Here is a 26,077-nt window from a genome sequence, read left to right on the forward strand (position 1 = left end):
ACGCTATTGTGAGCTACCCGCCACTTGTGGAGCCTCCCAATGACTCACGGCCCATTGACGAAAGGAATCCGAAGGATTCTTCGTCGCAGACGATCGTAAACCCGACTCCTTGTACGAGCTGCCGCGGCGCGGCGTCGCGACAAGCCACGCCTCGTACTCTCACCCTGCCCGACCTCTTAATTCGCTTTAACAGCCGACAATCGAATTTCGTTTCTATCTATCCGGGGATTATCGCCGCCGATTCGATTAGGCTATTGTAATTCGGAGACGGGCCGAGGGGACTAATTCGAAGTGTTACGTTCGATGATTAGATATGCGCGCTGATCTGCCTCTGTACTCGCGTTTCGGGTTCCTCCAGTTTTGATGCGATTCAACCTTGATTATCCGAAGTGATCAAGGACGGCAAGTGTTCGGGGGACAGTGCACTATCGCGAAAATTCTCGCGAATTCTCCGCGTTTTAAATTCAGTCGACTGATGATAGAATGGATGATCAATGAAAAATTAAAAACGATTGCTTAATTTTATTAAGATTTGCAAGAGGTACGAACGCTGAAGAAGTAATTTATGCTATATAAGTTTGCTTCGTAATTTTTGTTTAATCGAATGAAATATTTTAATTTTATGAAAATTTTTGAGGTTTCTAGCGCGGTCGTGGAAGTGTTAAGGGTAGTTTTAGGAATCGTTTAGGTTTTCAGGGAGAGACGGAAAGTGGTAGTTGATTTTCTTGAAGTCGTCTGAAGTTGTTTAAAGTTATTCTAAGTTGTTATTAATAGTAGTTTTAAGATAGCGAACGTAGCTTTTTTTTAAATCAGTTTCATTTAGTAGCAATAATCTTCAGGAAAAACCTCTTCTTCCACGCTAATTGCGCCTTGCGAATCAAACATATTTTTTCCCTCGGACACTTTGTTTAACTTTCTTTCAACTTTAAAAACAATTGAGTTGAAAAATCTTAAGTTGCTGTACGTTAAACAAGGGGCTGTTGCGAATCACGAGAAACATTGTCCAATGTTTCTAGAAACATTTTTAACACGTACTAAAAATAGTCGTATCTCTAGTCCCCAGAAATAATACAGAACGAGCGAAATGAGCGGAAGAGCAATACAGAATATGCTGATATATATGATACAGAATATGATAACATTCGCGAAATGAGTTGTATTAATTGCATTTTAATATGATTTCAATATAATTACAAACGCCGCGTGTTAATTTAATTAAATTAATTTATCTGAATCGTAAATACACAACTGAATAAATATAATTGAAAACATCATAATTTAATTACACGTTGTAATTGCGACATACCCGTTTCAGCGCCACGCCGGAAGTAAGCATCGAATAATCTCCACATAACCTTCGAAACGACCTCCGAAGTGTAAACAACATTTCTCGTCTGCCCGTAGGTGGCGTGGGTGCACGTGGGCCGGCAGTTGTTGCTCACCATTCACACGCACGTGGTCGTGAAGATCCCACGGTTCAAGGTGTCCCACGACAACCAGAAGACCTGGCTGCTCCACATAAACAGCGTGCAGCAAGACGACCGGGGTTACTACATGTGCCAAGTGAACACGGTGCCCATGATGAGTCAGGTCGGCTTCCTGAAAGTCGTCGGTAAGCATATTTAATCTTGTTTCGACGGCTTAAGCCCAACCAACCGCGCTGCCAATTATTAAACTTTATACAGCGAGAGGGCGCTAAGTGCCTTAACGAAAATCCATCTTAAAGGAAGCGCTTCCCGCGCGAGACGCTACCCACGAAACTTGTTTAACACTGTACAGTCGGGTCTTGTGCCGTAACTTCTACAAAACCGTTTACGTGTTCGACAAAAGTCGTTTTACATTTTCCACAAAAATCGACTCGCGTTTACGACGTACCCGTTCGTGAAGGAATAGTTATTACGACGTCGGGACACTTGTTAACCCTTTCGCTTTGGCAGATTTTGGTATGTACCGCGTAAAAATATATACAGGGTTCCCCGGAAAGAATCATCCGATTTCAAAAATTTCTATTTTAAAAAATTACACACAGAAAATTATAATTCAAACACGAATATAACGGGAAAATGTGTGAGTTTTTGTTTACAAGCGTTCAATATGGCTTCCTTTCGTTACACGTATGATATCATTGCGATATGAAAGTTCTTGCCGAACACGGTGCAATGTATCTCTGTTAATTGTTTGTACAGCATCACAAATGCGTTTTTTCAGTTCATTTTCACTTGTAGGTAAAGGTGGTACAAAGACAAGATCCTTCACAAATCCCCAAAGGAAGAAGTCGCATGGGGTTAGGTCGGGTGATCTCGGAGGCCAACTGTGTAGAACCAAATTATCGAATGAACTGCGACCAATCCAACGGTTTGGTACATGAGAAAAAAATAATAAAAAGTAAAACTCGCACATTTTCCCGCTATATTCGTGTTTGAATTATAATTTTCTGTGTGTAATTTTTTAAAATAGAAATTTTTGAAATCGGATGATTCTTTCCGGGGAACCCTGTATATCACGGTGATTAAACCGCAACGCTAACCGTGAACGACGCAATTTTTCGTCGACGAACGCCTTTCAGACGTTATGTTACATTTTATCGCACACTAAGTTACATTAATTCACGCATTAATTTAACCGTAAAATTTGGCGGACGTCCGCTGGCGCAAACTATTTCGAGCACTGTGAACTCAGCAGCTGCAGGCGCCTCTAGTGCTAGAGCACCGAATTAATTTAGCGCCTCCTGGCGGCGTGCTTGCATTTCTAACGAGAAGGTTAACGCTATAAAAATAATATACGTTGCAATAATAAATAAACGCACTCAGTCGGAAATGGAAATAAAAGAATTCAATCGTTCCGTCGTTGATACTGAAATGCGCCGTGAGTATTCGTTTTTCCTTGTCTCGCAAAAATTCATCAGCGACACAGCACGAGAGCAATTTTTTAGCAGAAGCTTCATACTTCAAAGTGGGACCAGATATATTGCCGTAAGACACGTTTTTGCGAAATCGCGACACGGTTTAAATATCAACAAATTGTTAGAAAAATATTTCTGCCTCGCGACACAGTCGGCAGACGCAAAATTCAAAGGCGAAACTTCCGTCCAGTTCGAGTCGGCAGCGGTGAAAATAAACGCGAGAACCGATTAAACTGGAAAGTGCATTTTTGTGTAGCTGCGAAACTTTGTGGAAGTGGTTCTTGCCGAAATATTTGGCGCGCGCGCTTCCATCGGGCGAAACGCGTTCCTCATCTTGAGAGCCGCTTTGCGCCCTATCGCTGTCAATTTTTGTCGTGCCCCGTAGACAGTTTATGAAACGGTTTTCAATTCCGCCGGCGCACACGGTACACGTTCCGTTTCGTTCTGCTTAAAGTGCCGCCGAACATATTGGACTCGCTGTCTACCGAGAGCGCGGTGGCGGTTCGGGAGCATCAGAACATGACGCTGACGTGCAAAGCGGACGGATACCCGACGCCGAAATTAACGTGGAGGCGGGAGGACGGCCAGGACATAAGCCTCAATCGGCATAACAAAGGTGAGTCGATGTTTCGCGTGTTACAGCTGCCGGGCGACGTTGAAAGAAGTCGATTTTAATCGAGCGCGCGATATTGTGTCGCCGCTTCCTCGAAAACGATTCCACGGTGACGGTGAGCAAAAGTGTTTGCACACGCTGCGTTGTCTCGTGTAACGCGTCCCATGTAATACGAAGACGATCAGTCAGATAATTCATAGCATTATCTTCATTTTGATGAGGCAAGCACCGTGCGTATACAGGGTGTCCCAGAAATGTCTCGCGATCCGGAAATGGTGTGTGTGGATTCCTTAACACATTAACGACCGGTAGCCTATTAATAGGCTTTTCGTCGCCAACGCTTACCGACCGGTAGCCGATTAATAGGCTTTTTCTCGCCAACGCTTACCGACCGGTAGCCGATTAATAGGCTTTTTCTCGCCTACGCTTACCGACCGGTAGCCGATTAATAGGCTTTTTCTCGCCGACGCTTATCGACCGATTATTTTGTATTAAGTTATGTTGCGCAGTGGCATTAGTTGTGTTGCTTTGCTTTGTAACTTGCTACAGTGTTATATCGTTTTGAAAAATTTACCGTTCGCAATGACTGAAAAAAGTGGCACCGGAGAGTTTTATTTAGATGATTTGTCAGACTGTCCTGACAGTTATTCAGAAAGTGATAGTGGTGACGACAGTGATAGTAGCGATATCATAACTCGGAGACGAAGATGTGTATTGCCACTAACATACACTGATTCAGAGGAAGATGAAAGAAATATTATTGAGAACGATGTGAATAACAATGAAATTGACGATGAGGTATGGTCGACGAACGACGAGGCAGTAATTCTGGAACCGTTCGAAGGCAGCCCTGGGATAAAAATTATGCCAAGTTCTCCAGAGAATATAATGGACAGTGTCAATTTATTTATTGGAAACGACTTTTTCGAACACTTGGTGATAGAATCCAACCGATATCATTATCAGGTCATGGAGAAATATCGAATTCCATCACAAACAAAAAAATGGACTGATATCACAGTTCCGGAAATGAAGAAGTTTTTAGGACTAATAGTTCTAATGGGACAAATAAAAAAAGACGTTCTATACGATTACTGGTCAACTGATCGAACTATTGCAACTCCATTCTTCTCACAAACAATGAGCCGAAACAGATTTGTGCAAATTATGCAGAGCTGGCATTTTTCGGACAATAACAACATACCGCACAATTCACATAGGCTTGCTAAAATTCAACCTGTGATTGACTATTTACGGCGGAAATTTGTTGACGTTTATAAACCATGTCAACAATTATCTTTGGATGAATGTATAATCCCGTGGAGGGGTAGACTCTCGATTAGGACGTATAATCCCGCAAAAATAACTAAATATGGGATACTTGTGAGAGCGGTGTGTGAAGCTATCACAGGTTATATATGTAATTTTCACGTTTATGCCGCTGACGGAAATAAATTGGAAGACACAGTTCTAACGGTTATTGAACCATACAAAAACGTGTGGCACGAGGTCTATCAAGACAATTATTATAATAGTGTAAAAATGGCTAGAATTCTTCTAAAAAATAAAATACGAGTGTGTGGAACCATTCGTAAAAATAGAGGTCTTCCTAAATCATTACAAACATTACGGCTTTCAAGAGGACAATACGAATTTCGTAGGAATCGCCAAATCTTGTTAGAAGTGTGGAATAATGGCAAAAGAAATGTCAACATGGTCTCTACCATACATTCTGCACAATTGACAGAATCCACAAGCAGAAGCAAAACATCAACAGCCCTGATACAAAAGCCTAATTCGATCATAAATTATAATAAATATATGAAGGGCGTAGATCGCGCGGACCAATATCTCTCATATTATTCCATTTTCCGCAAAACAAAAAAATGGACAAAACGCGTTGTAATGTTTTTCATCAATTGTGCACTATTCAATTCATTCAAAGCATACACAGTGCTAAATAGAAAAAATATTACATATAAGAATTTCTTGCACAAAGTGGCAATTGCGTGGACGGAAGATAATGAAACCGAAGATAATTGTACGGAACACGATGACAACCTGCCCAGTCCTGAACTTACAAGGAGAGCACCCATGTTAGACCATCCTGGCAGACTATCGAATTTGGGGAAACACAAACTTATAAATATAGTGACAAGTGGTCGAAGTGTAAAACCCCAAAGACAATGTAGAGTTTGTGCAGCTCATAAAAAAAGAAGTAGAACATGTTTTGTTTGTAAATATTGCGAAGTTCCATTACATAAAGGCGACTGTTATGAACGATATCATACTTTAAAAAAATATTAACTATTTCCTATGTGTAGTAACGACTGTGATACATAAAATAAGTATAATTTACCGTTAATATTATTACAATAAAAGATTTTATTAAATATACTTTTCCTATAATAACAGAAAGCAGACAATTTTATTTAAACACTACACGCACAGACACCCCCGCGTGACACTCTAAACCAGAACAGAGCCGGCGCGAGAGCGAATCCGTGGCTGAGCGGCCGGTCGGACGTGCGTATGCTGTTGAAACGCTAGCGGTCGGTAAAGTGTTAAGTTATTTGAAATAACTATTTCCTTCATTTACGAGTTATTAATGAAAAACGCCAACCAGTAAGAAGCGAGCTCTGCTGACGCGAGGCGGCCGAGCCAATGAGCGGAGCTAGGCTTCGCGTCTCGCGCCAGCTGAGCTGGAATTCGACCGCTCGACCGCTGGCGCCGTCGGCTCGGCCGCCTCGCGTCAGCCGAGCTGGGATTCGACTGCTCGACCGCTGGCGCTGTTGCCTCGGCCGCCCCGCGCCAGACGAGTCCGCCTCTCATTGGTCACTGATTTTCGCCGATAATTCGTAAACGAAGCCGCGGTTTGCATTTTCGCTAAGGAGAAAGTTGCTTCAAATGATCTCAGAAACCCTCCATTTCCGGATTACGAGACATTTTTGAGACATCCTCTATATTTCTTCCTTCGCCACTGCATACGATCGGCACAGACCAGGCTCCACTTTCGTTTGTAGAAAAATCGTTCGTCGTCGAACCTTCGATCGAACTCCTTAATAATTTACTTAGACTCGGCTTCGTCCGATTAGTTGCAAATTTTTCGCGATCGCACAGCGGGAAATGATCTAAAATCGGATGAAAGAGTCCACGGAAAAATCCGCGGACGAGTCCGCGGATTTGCTGTATCGACAGCAAAAATAACCAGAATATTTATTAAAGTTATTTAACGAATGATACCGAGACTATGGACGGTTAGAATCCAGCATAGTTAACTATTAGTTTGACTCTGTCGCATTCTACAAATTCTAATAACGCTTAGAGCGTTCGATATGTTACGAGAAAAAGGAATTTCACGACGACGCGGTTAAAAATTAGCGTCGCCCACGCGAGAGCGAGGGGCGGCACTGTACGTGTTAATCGAACTCGTTACACAATCTCCGTGTAAGATATTGTCTGGGATCCGGCTGTAAACGAGTGCGGAAAAATGCAAATCCCCGTTAAGATCCGCAACGATAACGATACACGTCAATTAACACTTCGTTCCCTTTATGAGCGCCGCGTTTCAGCTCGCTGGCCATCGGTCAATTTTTCCAATTAGCAAAAATCGAACGAGACGTCGACGCGGCAGCCGATATTCACTGTTCCGTGCGTCGCGTAACATTTTATAAAATTCGCACGGCTTCGTCCTCATTAGAGGAGCACCGGGGACCGTTCCCGTTCCAGTTATGATATACGAAGGATCACGGATATTAATAACAGTAACGAATACTTCAATCCCGGCCTGTATCGATCCCGTGACCAGACGTCCGAGAGCGTCGTTAATTAATTTCTGGACGGACTAATAGAATCGCCGGAAATTTCGTTCGCCGAGCATCCTGTAAATCGCGATTCCTGCTCGATGCTCGTTGAAAAGGATTTGAGAAAAGGGAAAGATGCGTCGGTTTAACTCTTTGGCGCACAGGATTTCAGAGAATAAAATAGACGCACGTTGCACAGAAATTTCATTGCGCTTTAAATGAAACAAAATTGGTGTATATTTATTAACGAAGCGATCGCACAATATAATAATTATAATAATAATAATAATAATAATATATATATATATATATATATATATATATATATATATATATAATATATAACATAATATATATATATATAATATATAATAATAATAATAATTCAATTAAATCCGTTTCGTCATTGGATGGGACTCAAATAGCCCACCGTGACGCATGGGTTCATGATTGCGCATGCAGCTATTGCAATATTTCGAGGCGAGTCTAGAAACGTCCCACCATTCAAAGATGGGAAATTTTTAATCCCACCGTGCCCCAAAGAGTTAACGGAGCGCGCATCTAAACATTCGTAGCGTGCAACATTTCCGAGAAACGATATTCGAAAGGAACGATATTTGATTGCAAACGATTCCGTTCGATCGTGCTCGGCGTTTTGCCTCGATCTACCGCGCGTTCTCCAAGAACAATAGCGAATATAATACACGTTTCTTCGAATCTTTCCATAGGGACGCATTTTCGCGTTAAGAGGCCACCGTCCAATTATTGAGCGAACGCCAAAGAACGCGTCCAACAGATCCGGCTGTCCTCGATCGATCGGATCGGCAGGGCTGCGGATGGCTGGATGTTAAAACAATCTCGCGAACATCGCCGGACGTCCTCGCGTTCCTTTGTCCCGATCTCGCGTCCGCGACCGCGATCGATGCAGCGCGTCAAACAATAAACGCGACAGCGTTTCCGGTAATTTCCCTAATGCAGCGGGACACGTAAATCCATTCTCGCCGACGTATTATTAGTAATGCAGTAATTACTCGTTCGCATGACGGGACCACCACCACCACCACCACCACCACCATCACCGCCACCTTCGCCGAACCAACGCGCGCGGTCCGTTTTACGCGACCGTCGAATAAAACAGAAGCTTCGTCGCGTTATTACTCGGACGGGCGTCGGCGCGATCGCGGTTCTTTGTCATTGAAAAACGGTCCTAATCCCGGCCGGCGTGTCTCGGGATTGTTGACGTAATCTCTTTTGAAAGGATCTGGCCTTAATCTGGCCCCGAGAACCGATCCCGCTCGATGAGTCCGAGCCCCCCGCATCCCGCGTTCTCGACCGCTCGAATTTACCAAATATTTTCCTAAAAGTTTGCTCGCCCACCTTCGCGCAGCCGTGTTCGAAACCAGATAGAGCGGCTCGCCGAATCAATGCGCGAAACAGAGAGCAGAGAGCAAAGTTTCATTCCCGTGCGTATGTTTGATGGATAAACGTGAAGGAGAACGCGATCTCTCCGGCGATGCTTGTGCTCTTTTACCGGAGTTTTTAGCGGATATTGGAGAACGCGTTCCCAGACAATTCATGTCGTCTCGTTTATCGGGAAAGGATAATTGTTGACGCGGGCATATACAGGGTGTCTCAAAAATGTCTTGTAATCTGGAAATGGAGGGTTCCTGAGATCATTTGAAGCAACTTTCTCCTTAGCGAAAATACAAACCGCGGCTTCGTTTACGAGTTATCGACGAAAATCAGTGACCAATGAGAGGCGAGATCTGCTGGCGCGAATCAGCAGAACTGGGATTCGACCGCTCGACCGCGGGCGACTTTTCTTTCGATCACTTGACAGATACAATGTTGATAGACCGCCGTCGATAATTTTAAAAAACTGGTTGCCCGTAATAATCAAAAGTTTGGCCACTCCTGTTATAAAGCAACGCGTCTACTAACGTCGACTATAATAAAGTAACTATACTTCTAGAACCCGGTAGATTTAATGTGACAACACCTGCATGCAGGCTTATCATTAGGTCGAAGATTGTGTTCAGTTTGCATAAAGACAACCACCAATTTCGACGATCTAATTTTGAAAGTTTCATCGCACTTCGGCGAAGACAAAAATCTCATTAGTATACGAATTCTCATTAGAATCGTGCTTATTTTATCAGTCGAACTATGTAGAGTTTCCCTCAAGAAGTTCTTCCAAAAGTTATTTTAATCTGTTTGACATTTACGAGTACGGATCATATATTTAAATGAAATCGAAAGACAGTTATAATTGTTACAAGGCAAAAAGAGTCGCTTCTCCACGAAGAGTATACAAGGAGTCCCAAAATTATGCTGTTTCTGGGAAATGAGAGGTTCCTGAGGTGATTCGAAGTAACTTTTTCCTTAGCGAAAATGCGATCCGCGGCTTCGTTTACGAGTTATTAACGAAAAACGGTGACCAATGAGAGGCGGACTTGCCTGGCGCTAGGCGGCCGAGACAACAGCGCCAGCGGTCGAGCGGTCGAATCCCAGCTCAACTGGCGCGAGGCGGCCGAGCCGACGGCGCCAGCGGTCGAGCAGTCGAATCCCAGTTCAGCTGGCGCGAGACGCGAAGCCCAGCTCCGCTCGACCGCCTCGCGTCAGCAGAGCTCGCTTCTTATTGGTTGGCGTTTTTCATTAATAACTCGTAAACGAAGCCGCGGTTTGCATTTTCGCTAAGGAAAACGTTACTTCAAATAACCTAAGGAATCCACCATTTCCGGATTGCGAGACATTTTTGGGACACCCTGTATTTCCCAGAGGTCCGAACTAGGTGATCTTCGAGAAGAGTTTCTTTTACAGTAATTGTTTCCATGTCTGATCCACGAGTACGCAAGGCTTTAATTTCGATTTTAGTTTCACGCGTAATACATAATTACCTGTTGTGCGACCGTTTACTTATTCGTTCTCTGTGAGTAATAAAATGACCAATTTCTTGATAATTACGCAGCGTCGAGTTCACAAGAATGAATGCGACTCATCTTACCGTATAATTAAACCATAAATGTTCAATCTCGTTAACTCGACGCTTCGTAGTTTTCGAAAAATTAGTCGCTCCGTTGCGAATTTAATCGTACAGCAAAATACGATGGAGATATACATTCTTGTTAACTCGACACTCCGTAATTATTCAGGAAATACAATCGCTTTATTATTCACACGGAACGACTAAATAATTCGGGAATATTCGTTATTGAAGAAGACACAGTTCCCTGCGAAGATTATTTAGGAAATCGATGGAAAGCGACTCGCGTCTCCAAGATTTTGTTAGTTTTTGTGGCGCTCCTCGATGCAACGAAACACGACAATTAATGAGATATAGGAGAAAATGGAGTCGACCGATTCGGAAATGGAGTCTTGCCGGACGACTTCTTTGACCAATTAAGCTATCCGGACCGACCGACGACGCATTCTCTCCTAGTCCTTCTAACGTAAACCGCAGCTCAGAAATGTCGAACGCCCGCAAAGATAAAATTCCGAGGGAACTCGGTCGACAAGAAATCGCAGTTGCTTGAACGAAGGACGCGTTAGCGCGTGGAAACGCGGAGGAAAAATCCCGGGACCGTTATAATAGGATTTTCCGGGTGAAAAAGTCACGGGGTACATATATTTCGATTTCTCGGCGGTCTCGTTGGAATTAAATGCAAAAGGATCCGCGCATAAATGTAAAAGGATGTATTTAACGTTTCCATCGACTCGGTGATAAATTTCGATCGCCGTAAAATTGCCAGACGGTTGCAGATGGCTCGCGAACGAAGCACGATAAACTATATAAATCCGCAGCCCACGCCGACGCATTATTAGGAATGCAATTAGCCGTTCTCTGTCTCTCGATTCTGCCCATTACCATTTCACGAAGATCCGCTTCCGTCCGTTCGCATCTCCCTCCCCCGTCGCCCTCTCTTTCCCTGTCCGATTTTCGCTGTCCACGGCGTCGGCAGATAAAAATATAACCTTGACGCGGATCGTATCAATTTCCCTTTAATTGAAATTTTTAATTACTTCCCGCCGGAGCCGCTTCCCGAATTGCATTTGTCTCGAACGGCTCGGAACTGTTTACCGTTGCGTTTGCACGGTGCGTTGTTTCGTCTGGTCCCGGAAAATCTGGTCTGGGGAACTTGCCGAAACTTGGATACGCTTGATTGTTTCGATGCGTGGGAGCGCGAGACAGACGAGCCCTGGATATCTTGGCGCGCAGTCAAACCGTAAACTTGCTCCTATACGAAATTACGCGCGGCAGAAATTGATCCGTACAGTTTACGGTAGGCTGGCGAAGTCGGTGCCTCTCATCGGTGGCCCGATGCAGATAAATGAACAGGATCGAAAGAACGGTTCAACCGGAGAGCCTTCGGTACGAAGCGGATAATTAATTTGATGGAGTGCGACTGTCTTTAAACTTGTTTCGCGTTCGCGAGGTGCAAAACGAGACGAAAATAATTTTCTCGCAGTCTCAAAGCGTCGTTCTTTCCGCCGTCCCTTGGCTCCCATTAATTAATGTACCAACTGCAGGACTAAATTAAATTAAGGACAGAATTTTCCGACAAGAAGTAACACTTCGACGGACCTCTGGGTTTACGTTCAACGACTCCGAAGTTCCAACGCGATTATCCGTAATCGATTCTTAATCACGATCGATGCAACTTTTGCTGAAAAATCTGCTATTTCGGTTCGTCGGAAAGGCGTGGCGGGGTCATCGGATAAATATGGGATAGGCTAGGGTAAGTTTGATCCGCGATGTGGCGGCTACCTCCAGACCCGCCAGCAGATGACTCCTCTACCCGCAAGCAACCGATCCGCCTCGATTCGTATACTACTGTGATCAAAAAGTAAGGTGAATTTGTTTATAAAATGTAAATTCTTTATTTATTCTTCCAAATCAATTTCATCCCCTTCAAAGTAATCCCCGTCCGATAAAACGCACTGTTTCCGACGCTTTTTCCAGTCCTCGAAACAGTCGGAATAGTCTTTTTCCGGTATAGCCTTCAAGATCTTCTTCGATTCGGTTTTTATCTCCTCAATCGTGTCAAAACGGCGTCCCCGCATTGGCTTTTTGAGTTTGCTGAATAACCAGAAGTCGCACGGAGCCAAATCAGGCGAATACGGTGGTTGCGGAACGATATGAGTCGAGTTTTTGGCAAAAAAGTCGCGAAGAACCAATGCAGTATGACATGGCACCAATCGAGACTTGACGCGTTTGAGACACAAAACATCCTTCAAAATGGTTTGGACTGAGCCAAATGATATTCCAACACTATCAGCGAGGTCTCTTATTGTCAATCGACGATTTTCAAGCACCAAATCTTCGATTTTTTGGACGTGGCCCTCGTCGGTAGACGTTGATGGTCGTCCAGAGCGCGGTTCGTCTTCAACGCGTTCTCGGCCCGCTTTGAACTCGTTGTACCACTTATAAACGTTTTTTTGTGCCATAGTTTGATCACCAAAGGCCTTCCGCAACATTTTCAACGTGTCGCACAAGAATATTCGTTCCGCAAACAAAATTTGATGCAAGTTCTTTGCTCAACAAAATCACCCATTGTAAAAATCGAAAAATTCACTTTTGGTCGTTTACTAAAACACGTGTAACTCGGAGATAATTAAACCTTTTAACAAACAGACGCTTGGCAATTGTTATAGACAGTCATACCAACCTAGGAAAAAAACAATTGCCTGCCTTCCTAATGTCCGGGAGTTTTAAATGACAATTTCACCTTACTTTTTGATCACAGTAGTATATAGAGACTTCGTCTTTCCTACCGATATCCCAACGTCTAAGGCAAGGGCCCGTTAGGATAGCCTTACCGATGAGTCCTCTAGCGGGCCCCGGACGAAACGTCATCCCCTCTCCTTTTCTCACCCAACGCAGTCGCATCAACGAAAGCGTCGTTGTCGACTTTACGCGTCGAACTTACGCGTTCAAGCTCCGACGGCCGAGGCGTAATCAGGTAGAACCCGCGAGCGAATTCCCGGCGGATTCGAATTCAATGAACCGCGGCAAACGATACTCCCTCTATCGCTATCGCCCTTTCGTTGTCGTATTAACCCCTTAACGCGCAGAAACGTATTAACACGGGCGTGCAAAACCGGCCAAAATGTGCAGACCCGTATATATACGGTCGGCGTCGCAACTTATGTTATGTTACCTTTATCAATTGAAAAACAGTACGATGGGTACAAAATTCGATCTGCAATGCGATTCAATATTCACTATAATTATTTATCCACTATTTTTATTGAATTTTTAGTAATTTTTGCATTTTTTAAAAATATTTATTGAAATTAAGGTCCAAATATGTATTTTCTTAGATAAAAAAAATTGATTTTTTTGGTCGGTTTTTTTTTTTAAATTGTGCATTAGGGGGTTAACAGTAATGCGATCGTAACAAGCACTTTCTCCATCTTACGCAGACGTCGGAAAATGAAATTTGACTTTGACACGGTTCAAGTTTCGTAGCAGAATATTAAATTCTCGCAGACGTGCCTCTGTGACAAGCAGAAATCGGAGTAATTCGATTGGCTGGCGAGCAGACTGAACGATCGAATGTAACACTAGGGTGGAAACATTATTGTTGGATTATAGCGCGCTGCTAAATGGAAGAGGCATCGGTCGAGGATCTTTTGTGTAACTGTCTTCGGGCAGATAGGACGGTTAAAAATGACGGATGAACAATTAGAGAGGGACACGGTGATCGATGGTTCCCCAGATCTTCGTTCTACCGTTCTTTCAGGATGTCGGTAGAACAATCAACGATTTTATCGGGCAGCTGTTCTAATTGAATAAGGTTAATCACCTGGAAACGACGGAAGAGTGAACGATGGTGCACAGTAATTACAACCGAAAGGGACAATACCGAGTACACCGTTCTGCGACCGAATTCAAATGCTCTCGAGAATTCAGTAAACAGGAGATCTCCGAAATAAAAGAAACAAAAAGAAAACGATCAAACGTGAAACGGAAATCCCGGTTTCTTCGTGCGAAAGGTAGAGGAGAGAGAGAAGCGCGGAGTGGATTAGCCGAGTCAGATTTCCGCGAGAAAAAAGAATCATTCAAAGGAAGAAGCGCGGCACAAGAGCTTTTTACTCGAGCTATCTGCTTCTTAAATATTGTAGAGATTAATCTACTCGGGAACGGTTGCTACGCTGCGCTGCTCGTGCAACGTGGCCGCCTGTCAGTGGCTCGAGGGCTTACGGTGGGGGCAATCGGTGGGCGGAGTCGGGAGCAGGGCAGTGGCGGAGGCACGAGAGAATTATGCGTACACATGACGGCCATGAAATATTCACGGGACTCTGAAGATTCGCGATTTTCTGATGAGATTAAACGGCGTCTCCTAAACAGCCTGCCTTGTACCTGTTTCAAGCGCGAGACCAGCTATCTTCCCCCGGCTGAAACTATTGTTCAACGCATTCCTGCATTAGAATACCTCCCTCGACTTTTCAATTACTCGGTGCGAACGCTTTATCTACCGGGAAGGTTGGGATCTTCCGTTTGAATAATAATCCCAGAAGAAATCGTCGGACTCTGTTGCTGCGGATTACTTGTTGATTCACGGGTGTTGTTATTACTGGTATTGACAAATCGTTAGCTACGTCGCGTTCTTAACACGTTTAATGTCAACTACAAGATACATGTTCATGATGATCGGTAACTGTAAAAACGTGGTGCGATCGCGTTTTAGTAACTAATTTGTCTACCGTGAGATTTCTAGTAATAACCTCTTCGTAGCGATGGCAAGACTGATTTTATTTAGATTATTACATTAATATTATAATAAATAAAAAATAAATAAAAATATAATGCATATAGCATATATAATATGATTACAAAAAGTGTAATTCATAATAATAGTACCTATAATTTGACGAATAAATCGAACAATGGGTTTAATGTTACGTATGAATGCTATTCCACGAGTCAAAATTATTGAGTCAGATTATTATCGTTGATTATCATCATTGAGTCAGAATTAAATCCAATTCCCTCTTGTCGCGAATATTTAAGCGTCCACGCGAATGTAGCCGCACGATAAATATTTGTTCCTCGTCTTCGAAAGGAATTGTTGCGACGAAACGGTACTAATCATCGTCGGCGGGATAATGCATCGATTCATTTAGCATCGACGTCGGCCTTCCGAAATGCTTTCTAAAAAATGGAGTGCTCCGAGAATTCCGTGATCGATGGGGACGGAGGGAAGACGGAGCGGCGTATGGCTCCGAGCGAGGAAACTTCGGCATTGAGCAGCAAAAAGCCCGATGTTTCGCGGAGCGGTGAGCTCGTCGAACTTTTTTACAATGTTCTAAATGTCCAGCGTAATCTACTTAAAAGTTTAATGTCCCCGGGTGTGCCGTCCGGAGCTCGCGCGGTAATTCCGCGGGCCAAGTTGACCGACTTTCGAGAGTCCTCGAGGACCCTGTGTCATCATAAAACTAGACGGATTAAAACCGGTCGCCGGGGCCCGGTATAGATCGGCAGGATCCAGCCGGGAAGCACCGGAAAGCACTGGGAACCATCGGGCGTCCCAGTGTCTGGACATCGGAGCATTCGGATGTCAGGATGTCCCAGGTGGCGCGGACATTAGCTCTTCCGGCGTGGCGCACGTGAACCGACCGCCGTGTTAGGCTGACGGAGCTGCTGTGGTTTTGCCCACTGTCGAGCCAACTAGCACAAGCCTAAAAGCTCGATGACGCGCCCAAACCCGATACGTGCTCGTTCGACGTTGAATTCTCAATCCTCTTATAACGCGAAAGTTCAGTCGATTCCCGAACAACTTCCCTCGTACCGGCACTCGTACGGGTGCGTAGTGTTTCGCCTCCCCCCTCCCCTCCACCTATCCCCCCGCTTTCATACGGAAAACCCGACGACCGGCGCGTAAAACCCCGAATAGCTATTTTTATTATTCCCATCGGAAAATACAAGCTCGGCGAATAATCCCCAAATGGTGGTAAACACGGTTTTTTATCCTTTGTTTTACTGCACCGCCTGTAATCACTTTTATTCCGACAAAAATATCGAACCGAGAGACGACCGGAGCTGCGGCTATTAAAATTTCTCGAAAATCAAACGGATCGACAGTTTTTTTTTCGGGAAAAAACGCGTGGGAAGAAACTGTCACGTTTCAACTCGTTTTGACGCTTTCGAACGTTGTTCGGTCATAATTGCATATTCGCGGATATCCTTGGAGACCAAGCCAAAGTAAGTAGTAAAATCTAGGTCGAATCGTTAACCAGAACACTATGCACTAACACGCATCCTCATAGTCCCTATCTTTTTTACCAGTTCCAAATATAGTAATTTCTCCCGGACATGTCAAATTTCGGGTTGCTGTGAATTTCCCTGTTCTAGTCCTACGACTATGTAATTTATTGCTACCTCCGAATTGCCTTCAAATTGTGTCACGTGGCCTCCGAATTATCTTCGAATTGTGTCATGTGGCCTCCGAATTATCTTCGAATCGTGGCACGTTGCCTTCGAATTATCTTCGAATCGTGGCATGTGACCTCCGAATTGCCTTCGAATCGTATCATAGCCCTCCGAATTGTCTTCGAATCGTGTCACGTGACCTGCGAATTGCCTTCGAATCGTGTCACGTGGCCAATTACCTACGAATTGCCTTCGAATCGTGTCACTTTGATCTCCGAATTGCCTTCGAATCGTGGCATGTGTCCTCCGAATTGCCATCGTGCCGAAAAATTAAAAATAAAAAAGTCAAGTCATCGTTTTCATTCCGACTGCCCCGCATTTCTATAAAAACAAGCCGCGAAGCCCGAAGAATCGCGACTCAGTATTCTCAGCTCTGCCGATTTCAATCCGGACCTCCGAACATTTCTGGGAGAAACTACCGCGCACCGCCTACCCAAATTTTCTCCGTAAACCTCGCACCGTTTCTTTCCACCTCCACCATCCAAATCGCAGCCCCTGAATTAAAGGCAGGATCGCCCCGGTCATTCGCCGTTATTCTCCTCGGCGGCTTTCCAGCACGAGATTATGTCGTTAAAAGAATTCCCGGCTCCATCGATGCAGGGAGGTACTCGCGGAAGTACCATCGACTATCTTCGAAAGTAGCTTCGCAAGCTCGGAATCGGCTCGTTCCTCGGACAGGAATAAACGACGGCCGTTGAAGCTCGTACGATAAAACATTCGCTCCCCTTCCTGTTTATGGCCGGGCCGAAAATCCCGGGGCAAAAGACGCGTCCTTGTGATTCGGTTAATTCCACGGGATAGCGCGGTCGTCGGTTCCTCGATCGGCATAGCACGGCATGGCGTAGAGATACGGCTTCCTGTATTATCTGGAAAGAGGTCCGGGAGAGTCGGCGAAGGTCGGATCGGAGCGCCCCGGCTGCGGATCCACGCTCCGCTTCGAATTCCAGCAACGATCGGATCCCGATCCCACGTAATCTTCCAGATGGACGATTCAGTTCAACGGTGTTTACTTGCACGAAACAGGATGGCGTTGAATTTCCGATAATCCGGCGATGCGCCCACCCCAGCGCCAAGTTACGAGCTTCTTCCCCTATCTTCCGGATACGCTGCTCGATTCCTTTTTCATCGTGGCCTCGCCGTTCCCCCCTCCGACATCCGAGAAGACCATCGACACACGGCTTTCGTAATTTTCCCCGCCGATCGCAACGTTTGTCTACGATCTCGAGGTGTCGACGCTCCTCGCCGTTAGGCGATCCATAAAGCTCGCTCCAGGGCGGTCGCGGACGCTGCTTGCTCGGGTCGCGCGTGACCCCTATTCTCAATGCACATTGTGTACACGAAGTTTCCGAAATTTCTCATCTGTGACGCTTTGTTCTGTCCCGATCGATCGGCCATTGTGTCTGCGGCAACCGTTTGTGTCAGTCAACCACGAGCGTGTACTACAAATTTTTCATTCAATTAACGCTAGATTTACGGAACCCGTCGAAATGACGGGTCACTAATTCTTTAATTTACGATTATTCGTATCGTAAAGATGCATTTATGAGTTATTTATTCAATTTATACGTTATAGGAATAGCACTTGTTAGAAATCATGATAAATGTCTTATCGTTATTTTTATAAACTAATATAAAACTGCTGTCTTTTTGTGCTCCGTAAATCTAATGTTAAATATCCTCGTAGCATAGAATATGATAAAACAGAATATTTTATATAAAAGTCTGTTCTTCTTCTAAATTGAATAACTTTTGTGTTTAACATTTCTCTGGATAATGTCTTGTTTTCGAGATACTTAGATAACAAGTTTTCAAATATAACCCTGTAGATGTTATCTATATGGTTGCGTACAAACTTGAAAGGCCCATTTTGAAACACACTATTAGCCTTTATTAATATTGGATGTGTAATGAAACTTGAGCCCATTCTCGTTTCGAAAGCGATTTCCACGATTCTACGTTAAATTTTAATTTTAATTTCCTCACGAAAGTCCTGGAAAAAGATGTAATCTGTACATCTTATCCGCCTAAACAAAAATAAAATAACTGTCCAAAGATCGTCGGTTTTACCATGAAACAGCCTGTATAACGGAGATAATTAAAGATCTGAAAATATTGGGTTGACAATTAAGTAATTGCCGATTTGTTCGATGAAATAAAACATTTTTTTTTACTTGGAACGAAGTTTAATCTGTAATGTATTTTCCATTTTGTTCGATGACCTTTTGCCGTCTCTCTGACAACTTGAAAATTCGATGCTCGAAGAAAGTCTGATCCTTTTCGGCCAAAAACTGAGTTAAGTGAGATTTTACAGCGTCATCGTCGTTAAAAGTTTTACCACGAAGGGAGTTGTCCAGGGATCGAAATAAGTGGTAATCCGATGGCGCGAGATCAGGGCTATATGATGGGTGTAACATCAATTCCCAAGCAATATCCATGAATTTTTGCCGAGTGGACAAAGACGTGTGCGGCCTAGCATTGTCCTGCTGGAAAATGACGCCTTTACGATCGACCAATTCTGGTTGCTTTTCCTTGACCGCTGCATTCAATTTGTCCAGTTGCTAACATTCACGGATAATAAAAAATAACATTAATAATAATAATAATAATTTTATAATATAACATTTACGAATATCATAAAAATGGGAGTGAAAGACATCTATAACTGAAATCGGCAATTACTTAGTTGCCAACCCAATAGGAGCGGTCGTGTTCTGTTAGGCATCTTTATGTTTTGTCGAATGTCAATGGGCCCCGAATGATATTGTTAATTGGACCCCCCGGATGATACTGTTAATTGGGCCCCTCGAAACTGTGGCAACTCGTCCGAAGACAGGAGCTCCGCCCCGCGGTGCTTTTTCACGGGAGCCAGCTTTCAGCGGGAGCTTTTGAGCCTGGTCCGAGGTAAATCTGTTGACAGCGGCCTGCTGTCGCTTCCGCCGGGCAAAGGCGGATTTACCAGCGGACAAAGTTGAAAGGATTCCAGTCGATGGGGCGATTTGGCAGAAGGAGAAAGGGAAAGGGAAAAGGAAAGGGAAAGAGTCGCGCAGTCGAGCTGCGCCTGTGTCTTCATTCATCGCGTCGTTCCGGCCGGAGCTTTGACGGTAGCCCGCTTGAAAAAAAGCTCACTGGCAAACACGCCAGACGATTTTAAATTTCTTTCGCGACGTGTCTCTCTATTCCTGTTCTCTCTCTCTCTCTCTCTCTCTCTCTCTCTCTCTCTCTCTCTTTCCCTCTCTGTGCCCTTCTCTCCCACGCCACTCGACTTCCAGCCCATTCTCCGCGTATTTACGCTTTTCCTCCGCGCGCTTTGCGGGAAGCGGCTCGCTTTAATTAGCAGAAATTAGCAGAAATTAGCAGAAGACGAGGCCGGAGAGTCTCTCCGTCCGCGCAGCTGAAGTCGAGATGATCCGGCCGTTTCCACGAGCCCCGGAGTTCGTAAACATCCTCTGACTGTAATCTCATAATCGAATTGAGGGAGAAATTCCGAGTCTTTCTTTACTTGTATTACAAACAGAAAAGTCACTGTCGCTATACTACATAGACCGGTCCCTCGTTCGTCTTGAATGGCCACTTGTTCTGTAGCCGGAGGCTTTCCTCGAGTTTCTACTCGAGTCGCAACACGCTTCGGATTTCTTACGATGGATCCATTGTCCCAGCGGCGAACGTCTTCGCGAACAAGATCTCTTATTGTCGAGTCGAGTGGCAGAAGCGGGACAAGCTGTCGTGGTTCTTTTTCTTTCTAAACGACCGTTCGATTCCTCGCGTCCGGACAGCTTACAATTAAAATTCGCTGCCGAATAATCGGCGAGCAAGTTCTCAATTTGTTCCGATATCACGGTTACAAGTGGCTTCGATAAATGAGCTCGTTTATTTTGAAAGTGGCATAAGTCACTTTACCGTAATGAAAAGTGGTGACTTTTTTAATGTTTATACGAAATTATTTATACCGAGAAAAATATCAGTATCCTCGGATAACAAATACAAGTAAATCTTCTCGAAAGTTAGCATCCATATTTTTAAACGTGTTCAGACGCAAACCCTTAAGTATATCGACTTAAAAACAAAGGGACTTATGCCACTTTCGAAATAAACGGCTCAAATCTGTTTATTATCTTTATTATTTCAAACAATTGCGGCTTCGAAATATGATTTTGTAGACATTGCCTGGTAAACTGGCCCCTCTCTGACATGTCTTTTGGTCCAATTTTGAAGAAGTTGTTCCGTTTGAAACGGCGTTGGAATTCTTTCGCGATCAGCTGTTCATTCTTCACCTCGCTTTTGATCGGGGTTGGGGAAAAATTGATTTTTGAAATGGTAAATAGACTGTAAATATTCTTATCTTCTCATGCAATTCAGAATTTGGCAGATGAGCTTGTTTCGAAGGACAGTAAATTCTCCCCACAATTGTCCTCCAACTTGTACACAAAAATGGACAATTTGGGAAGAGGAGATACGATCGTAGTACTATTAAATACGATAGATACGATTTGCAGTTGTTGACAATCGTGTCTCCTCTTCCTAAATTGTCCATATTTGTTCACGAGCTGTCGGACAATTGGAGAGAATTTACCGTAGTAGTTACATATAAAAATAGCATAACTACTATTTCAAAAATGTTTATTTGCCAAATTCTCTGTTACATGAGAACATACAAATATTTACAGTCTATTAACAATATCAAAAACCAATTTTCGCGCAGCCCGGCTTTTCATCGACCAGTCGTCAGGCTACGAATACAGTCCACTGCCCTATAAAAGATGTAACAATTTTCGCCAACAACAAAGTCGCGCCAACGATAAATTGAGTCGTCGCGCGATTCGTGTCGCGATCCACTACCACGTTTGAAAGACTATCCGCCCATCGTCGGCGCGCAGATCGTTGGAACGCGGCGGAGCGACGCGGTTGCGAGATGAAACTCAAACACGAAGAGAATCGAGACGAATTTATAAAGTGGCCGATTCGATGAAGATTGAATTCCTCCGGCTGGGTCTGTGTTCCCGGGCGAAATTCGCGGCGAAGTAATTAATGCGGCCGAGCTGGTAACACGCCGTTTACCCGTGGCCCCGGCGAACGCGGACGAAAGTTCTTTCATTCCCTTAATTCACCGGTCGCGAGTTTCGAAAGTGGCCCGCGCGCCGCACAGACGTAAGATAATTCTCGGCAATCATCCGGACGAGATAGTCGGCCGAGAGTGCGGCTTTTGGCGCAGCGCGACGTTATAGCACGGCGTTGCGCGGCGTTCGAAACAATCGAGCGTATCGGGTCCGGCTCGTTTCGAGACGGTCAAAGTGCCATTAGCTCCTAAACGATCCGCGCGCGGCCGCGAGTCGATTAATTATCGGGCTTACCGACGATTGACCGAACCCCTTCTTACGCGACGATATTACGGCAGCCGAATGCCGGGCAACCTTTGACCCCGGTGCCTTGGCTCCCGCGCTAATTCCCAGACGAAAATCACTGCTCCTCATTTGACCGATTAACCAGAACTCCGCCAATTAATGTTAATGACCGGCGACGTGAATGTACGTTTTGCTTGCCGATCCCCTGTGACCCCCCGTTTACCAGAGTATCAATGGAGAGACCGAGGCTTGGAAACGGGGCGCACTTTAACCGGGTCTTTGGAGGATCTTGTTTATGCCACCGAACGTTCCGAGGACCCGGATGAATGGTGCTCCATGTCATGCTCGAAGTAAACATCTCCGACACGCTCGAGCGTGTTCCGCTACTCGCGAAACTTCCAGACTCTTTGTACGCGGAATTTTTGTTCCGCGCGTTCCTTTTGCGTGTCGATACTCTCGATTAATGTACTCCGACCGTCCCCCCTCCACCCTCGACTCTTCCCGTCGAAACGTTTTAATATTTTTCCAGCTCGCCTCCGCGCTTCATACGCCCGCGGTATACGTGTATCAACCGAATTGTTTTCTCCATATAAACAAACAAATAAATATTCAGTAGAGTAGCGGATAGGGGAAAAAAACCAGACCGATCGCTATCGGAAATACGATTCGACGATTCGAAGCGGACACGAAGCCGAACGCGTGTCGACGGGGGCCGACGAAACCCGACGACGAGCCTTCGACGCGGACGGAAGATGATCGAGTTTATTGTTTCCGGATCGGTGTTTTGCGGTCCCGCGAGGGTGTCGCGTCCCGTCGAACCAGCCGGCGTGCCTCGGCTCGCTCGCGCCGCGCCGCGCCGGCCCGATTCCGCGCCGTTTGCAAACTTTTAACGATCCCGTAAACTTCGCGATACACGAAACTTCAGCGACAGGGGCCCCGGCGACAGTCCGCGCGCTCTCGTCGAACGCGATATTAGGTGTAGAACAACGCCGCTCATCTCGTTATGTATCGGCCCGGATCTCCGTGTCGGCGGCCAGCGTCAAAGTGCCGGAGCCCCGGGACAAACCGTGCAGACCGGCACTTTGCCACCCCGACGTCGTCCAAGTTCAAGTTTCGAGGGCAACTCAAGCTCCCCGACCGCTGCTAATGGCCCCGTGGAAATTAAATTCGGTCGCGCAATCTGGTCGCCTGCTGCTTGCAAATCGATCAATCGTCCGACAAACGAGACTTGTGCATTCTGTTTGCTTATTCCGAATTTGTTTGTTTAATATTGTACTCTTGTACGCCGGGAATAGTACGCTGATTCACTGCATACGACAATTTTTAAGTATACAATCGTCCGATAAACGAGACTTGTGCATTCTGTTTGCTTATTCCGAATTTGTTTGTTTAATATTGTACTCTTGTACGCCGGAAATAGTACGCTGATTCACTGCATACGACAATTTTTAAGTATACAATCGTCCGATAAACGAGACTTGTGCATTCTGTTTGCTTATTCCGAATTTGTTTGTTTAATATTGTACTCTTGTACGCCGGAAATAGTACGCTGATTCACTGCATACGACAATTTTTAAGTATACAATCGTCCGATAATCGAAACTTGTGCATTCTGTTCGCCTATTCTGAATTTGTTTGTTTAATATTGTACTCTTGTACGCCGGAAATAGTACGCTGATTCACTACATACGACAATTTTTAGGTATACAAGTATTATGCGAAGAGTATAATTAAATGAAATATTTAGAAAAACATCGGGCCTTCAAAAACTTCGTAAATTTTATTTCGGTTTAGACAGACCAAAAGAAAGCAGCAGTGTTAACCCTTTGCATTCGCAGCCATTTTAATTGTATAAATTTAAAATTATTTTTCTGACTCGTAGTATCTCCATTTTATGCGACGGAGCGCATTTTATGCATACGAAATTGACTTCTACAGAATGATTCATATAACGGTTACGCTTTCAACGATTTTTTAAATCGAAACTTCGTCGATATAGAAATTATCTTGGAATACAAGTTACGATAATTTCAGCGGCGCCTCAGAGTCATCGTTCGAGTGTAAAAGGATTAATAATACCTGAACGTTTAGCGTGACCCAGCCTGATGTTTCAGCGCTGCTGGAATTCTGCCGGTTCTCGAAAACATGGTCGCAGTTTCCGCCTAAAAATATCGATGATAGAGGTGGACGGTGCGGGGCCGGTAGCGGATACATTTAAAAAATGAAGAGAGTATCGCCCGGCGCCGTTCGGCACGCGTGTAAATACGCGCGCGGGATTAATCCGGGCGCGGACAATATCTATAATACTTCATTCTATTTATTGCACGATGCTCGTATTTACGCATAAATACCGATGCCGCTGGAGCGCTCCCAATCGTGTCAATATTGCTCGTGCGAGGAGGGAGGACAGCGGGGAGATGGAAAGAGAGAGAGAGAGAGAGAGAGAGAGAGAGAGAGAGAGAAAGCGAGAGAGAGAGAGAGAGAGAGCGCGCGGGCGTCGCGACACGCATGTCGCAATATCGCGGCATCCGCCGCCGGGGCTTAATTAAATGTCGGAGTTTCGTAATGATTGACGAAAAGCTCTCGCGCGACTTGCCGCGGTTTTTCCTGGCGAACGCGTTCCGCGTTGAAAAATGGTCGGCGAGGATGGAAATCGGTGGTGTCGCGGCTCAAAAATCGGGAAACTCCGCGGGAAAAGAGACGAGAACGGCGAGCAGACTCGACTGGACGATTAAAATCGAGGCTGATTTGTTTTCGTCGCTCGGTCTCGCGTCCAATTAGCCGGCCAGCCAATCTGCGCGAGAGTTTCCGAGACGGCGACGCGGCTCGGCGTCGAGAATCGCGATACAGTAATTTCTCCCGGAAATGTTCGGAGATCGGAATTGAAACCGGCAGATCTGAGAATGCTATCGCGATTCGCGGTTCGTTTTTATAAGAACTCGGGCTAGGCGGTAAGAAGGGGTCAGCATGCTGGTGCTGGCTAATGTGAATGTTAGAACAAAAATGAATGACTTAACTTTTTTATTACTAATTTTTTGCCACGATTCGAAGGCAATTCTGAGACCACGTGACATGATTCTAAGGCAATTTTGAGGCCACGTGACGCGATTTAAAGGCAATTCGGAGGCCATATGCAACGATTCGAAGGCAATTTGGGGACCACGTAACATGATTCGAAGGCAATTTGGAGGCCACCTGTCACTATTCGAAGGCTATTCGGAGACCACATGCCACGATTTGAAGGCTATTCAGAGACCACATGCCATGATTCGAAGGCAATTCGGAGATCACACGACACGATTCGAAGGCAATTCGGAGGCCACCTGTCACTATTCGAAGGCTATTCGCAGACCACATGCCACGATTCGAAGGCAATTCGGAGGACACATGCCACGATTCGAAGACAATTCGAAGGTCACATGCCACGATTCCATGGTCACCTACCTAGTACCTACCACGTACAGTAATTTCTCCCTAATTCGCGCTTAGACTGCGTACAAAAATGAACAATTTAGAAAGAGTAGCTACGATTATTCGAGCCTTGCGGCTCGTTTTTATAGTCTCCGATTACCAACAACTATAAAAACGAAGCTCAAAGCTCGAATAATCGTATCTAATTAGGGAGAAATTACTGTACCTTGTAACCCTGAGGTTTTCCTAACCTGACTCACACCGAAACATACCATCTCACGCTTGACCAACTCCGTCGACCCTTAGCACCAACGTAGCAATAAAATACACAGGCGTAGGACCAGCACAAGGAACATCCGAGCAACCCGACATTTGACATTTCCGGGAGAAATTGCTGTACTCGCGATTGATCGAGCCAGTCGCTGTAAACGGAAGATCGAGGATCAGGAGCGAGCTGAAAACATTCGGCGACCGGTGTCGAACCGCGTTTAATACCGCACCGTGTCGTTCCGTTCGTCCGTTTCCGACACGAGGAAACGACCGGCCGGAAAAAATCGGGGATTGTTATCGGCCGCC

The 26,077-nt window shown here is 45.0% G+C and overlaps 2 protein-coding genes across 8 annotated transcripts in view; one reads left to right on the plus strand and one right to left on the minus strand.

The window, feature by feature from the left end:
- Positions 1-1,445, minus strand: part of FucTC (alpha-(1,3)-fucosyltransferase C) — a 62,112-nt gene extending 60,667 nt beyond the window's left edge. The window contains exon 1 of the mRNA XM_033485300.2: positions 1,307-1,445. Within this exon, the coding sequence (XP_033341191.2) occupies positions 1,307-1,445 (139 nt within the window). The remainder of the gene's footprint in view (positions 1-1,306) is intronic.
- The window catches only part of LOC117229120 (lachesin), a 593,951-nt gene that overhangs the window by 433,114 nt on the left and 134,760 nt on the right, over positions 1-26,077 (plus strand). For all 7 annotated transcript variants that reach the window (XM_033485304.2, XM_076523789.1, XM_033485305.2 and 4 more), the window contains 2 exons: positions 1,405-1,612; positions 3,357-3,518. In XM_033485304.2, the coding sequence (XP_033341195.1) occupies positions 1,405-1,612; positions 3,357-3,518 (370 nt within the window). The remainder of the gene's footprint in view (positions 1-1,404; positions 1,613-3,356; positions 3,519-26,077) is intronic.

This window comes from Megalopta genalis, chromosome 7, assembly GCF_051020955.1.
Source record: "Megalopta genalis isolate 19385.01 chromosome 7, iyMegGena1_principal, whole genome shotgun sequence".
NCBI classification, from domain to species: Eukaryota; Metazoa; Arthropoda; class Insecta; order Hymenoptera; family Halictidae; genus Megalopta; species Megalopta genalis.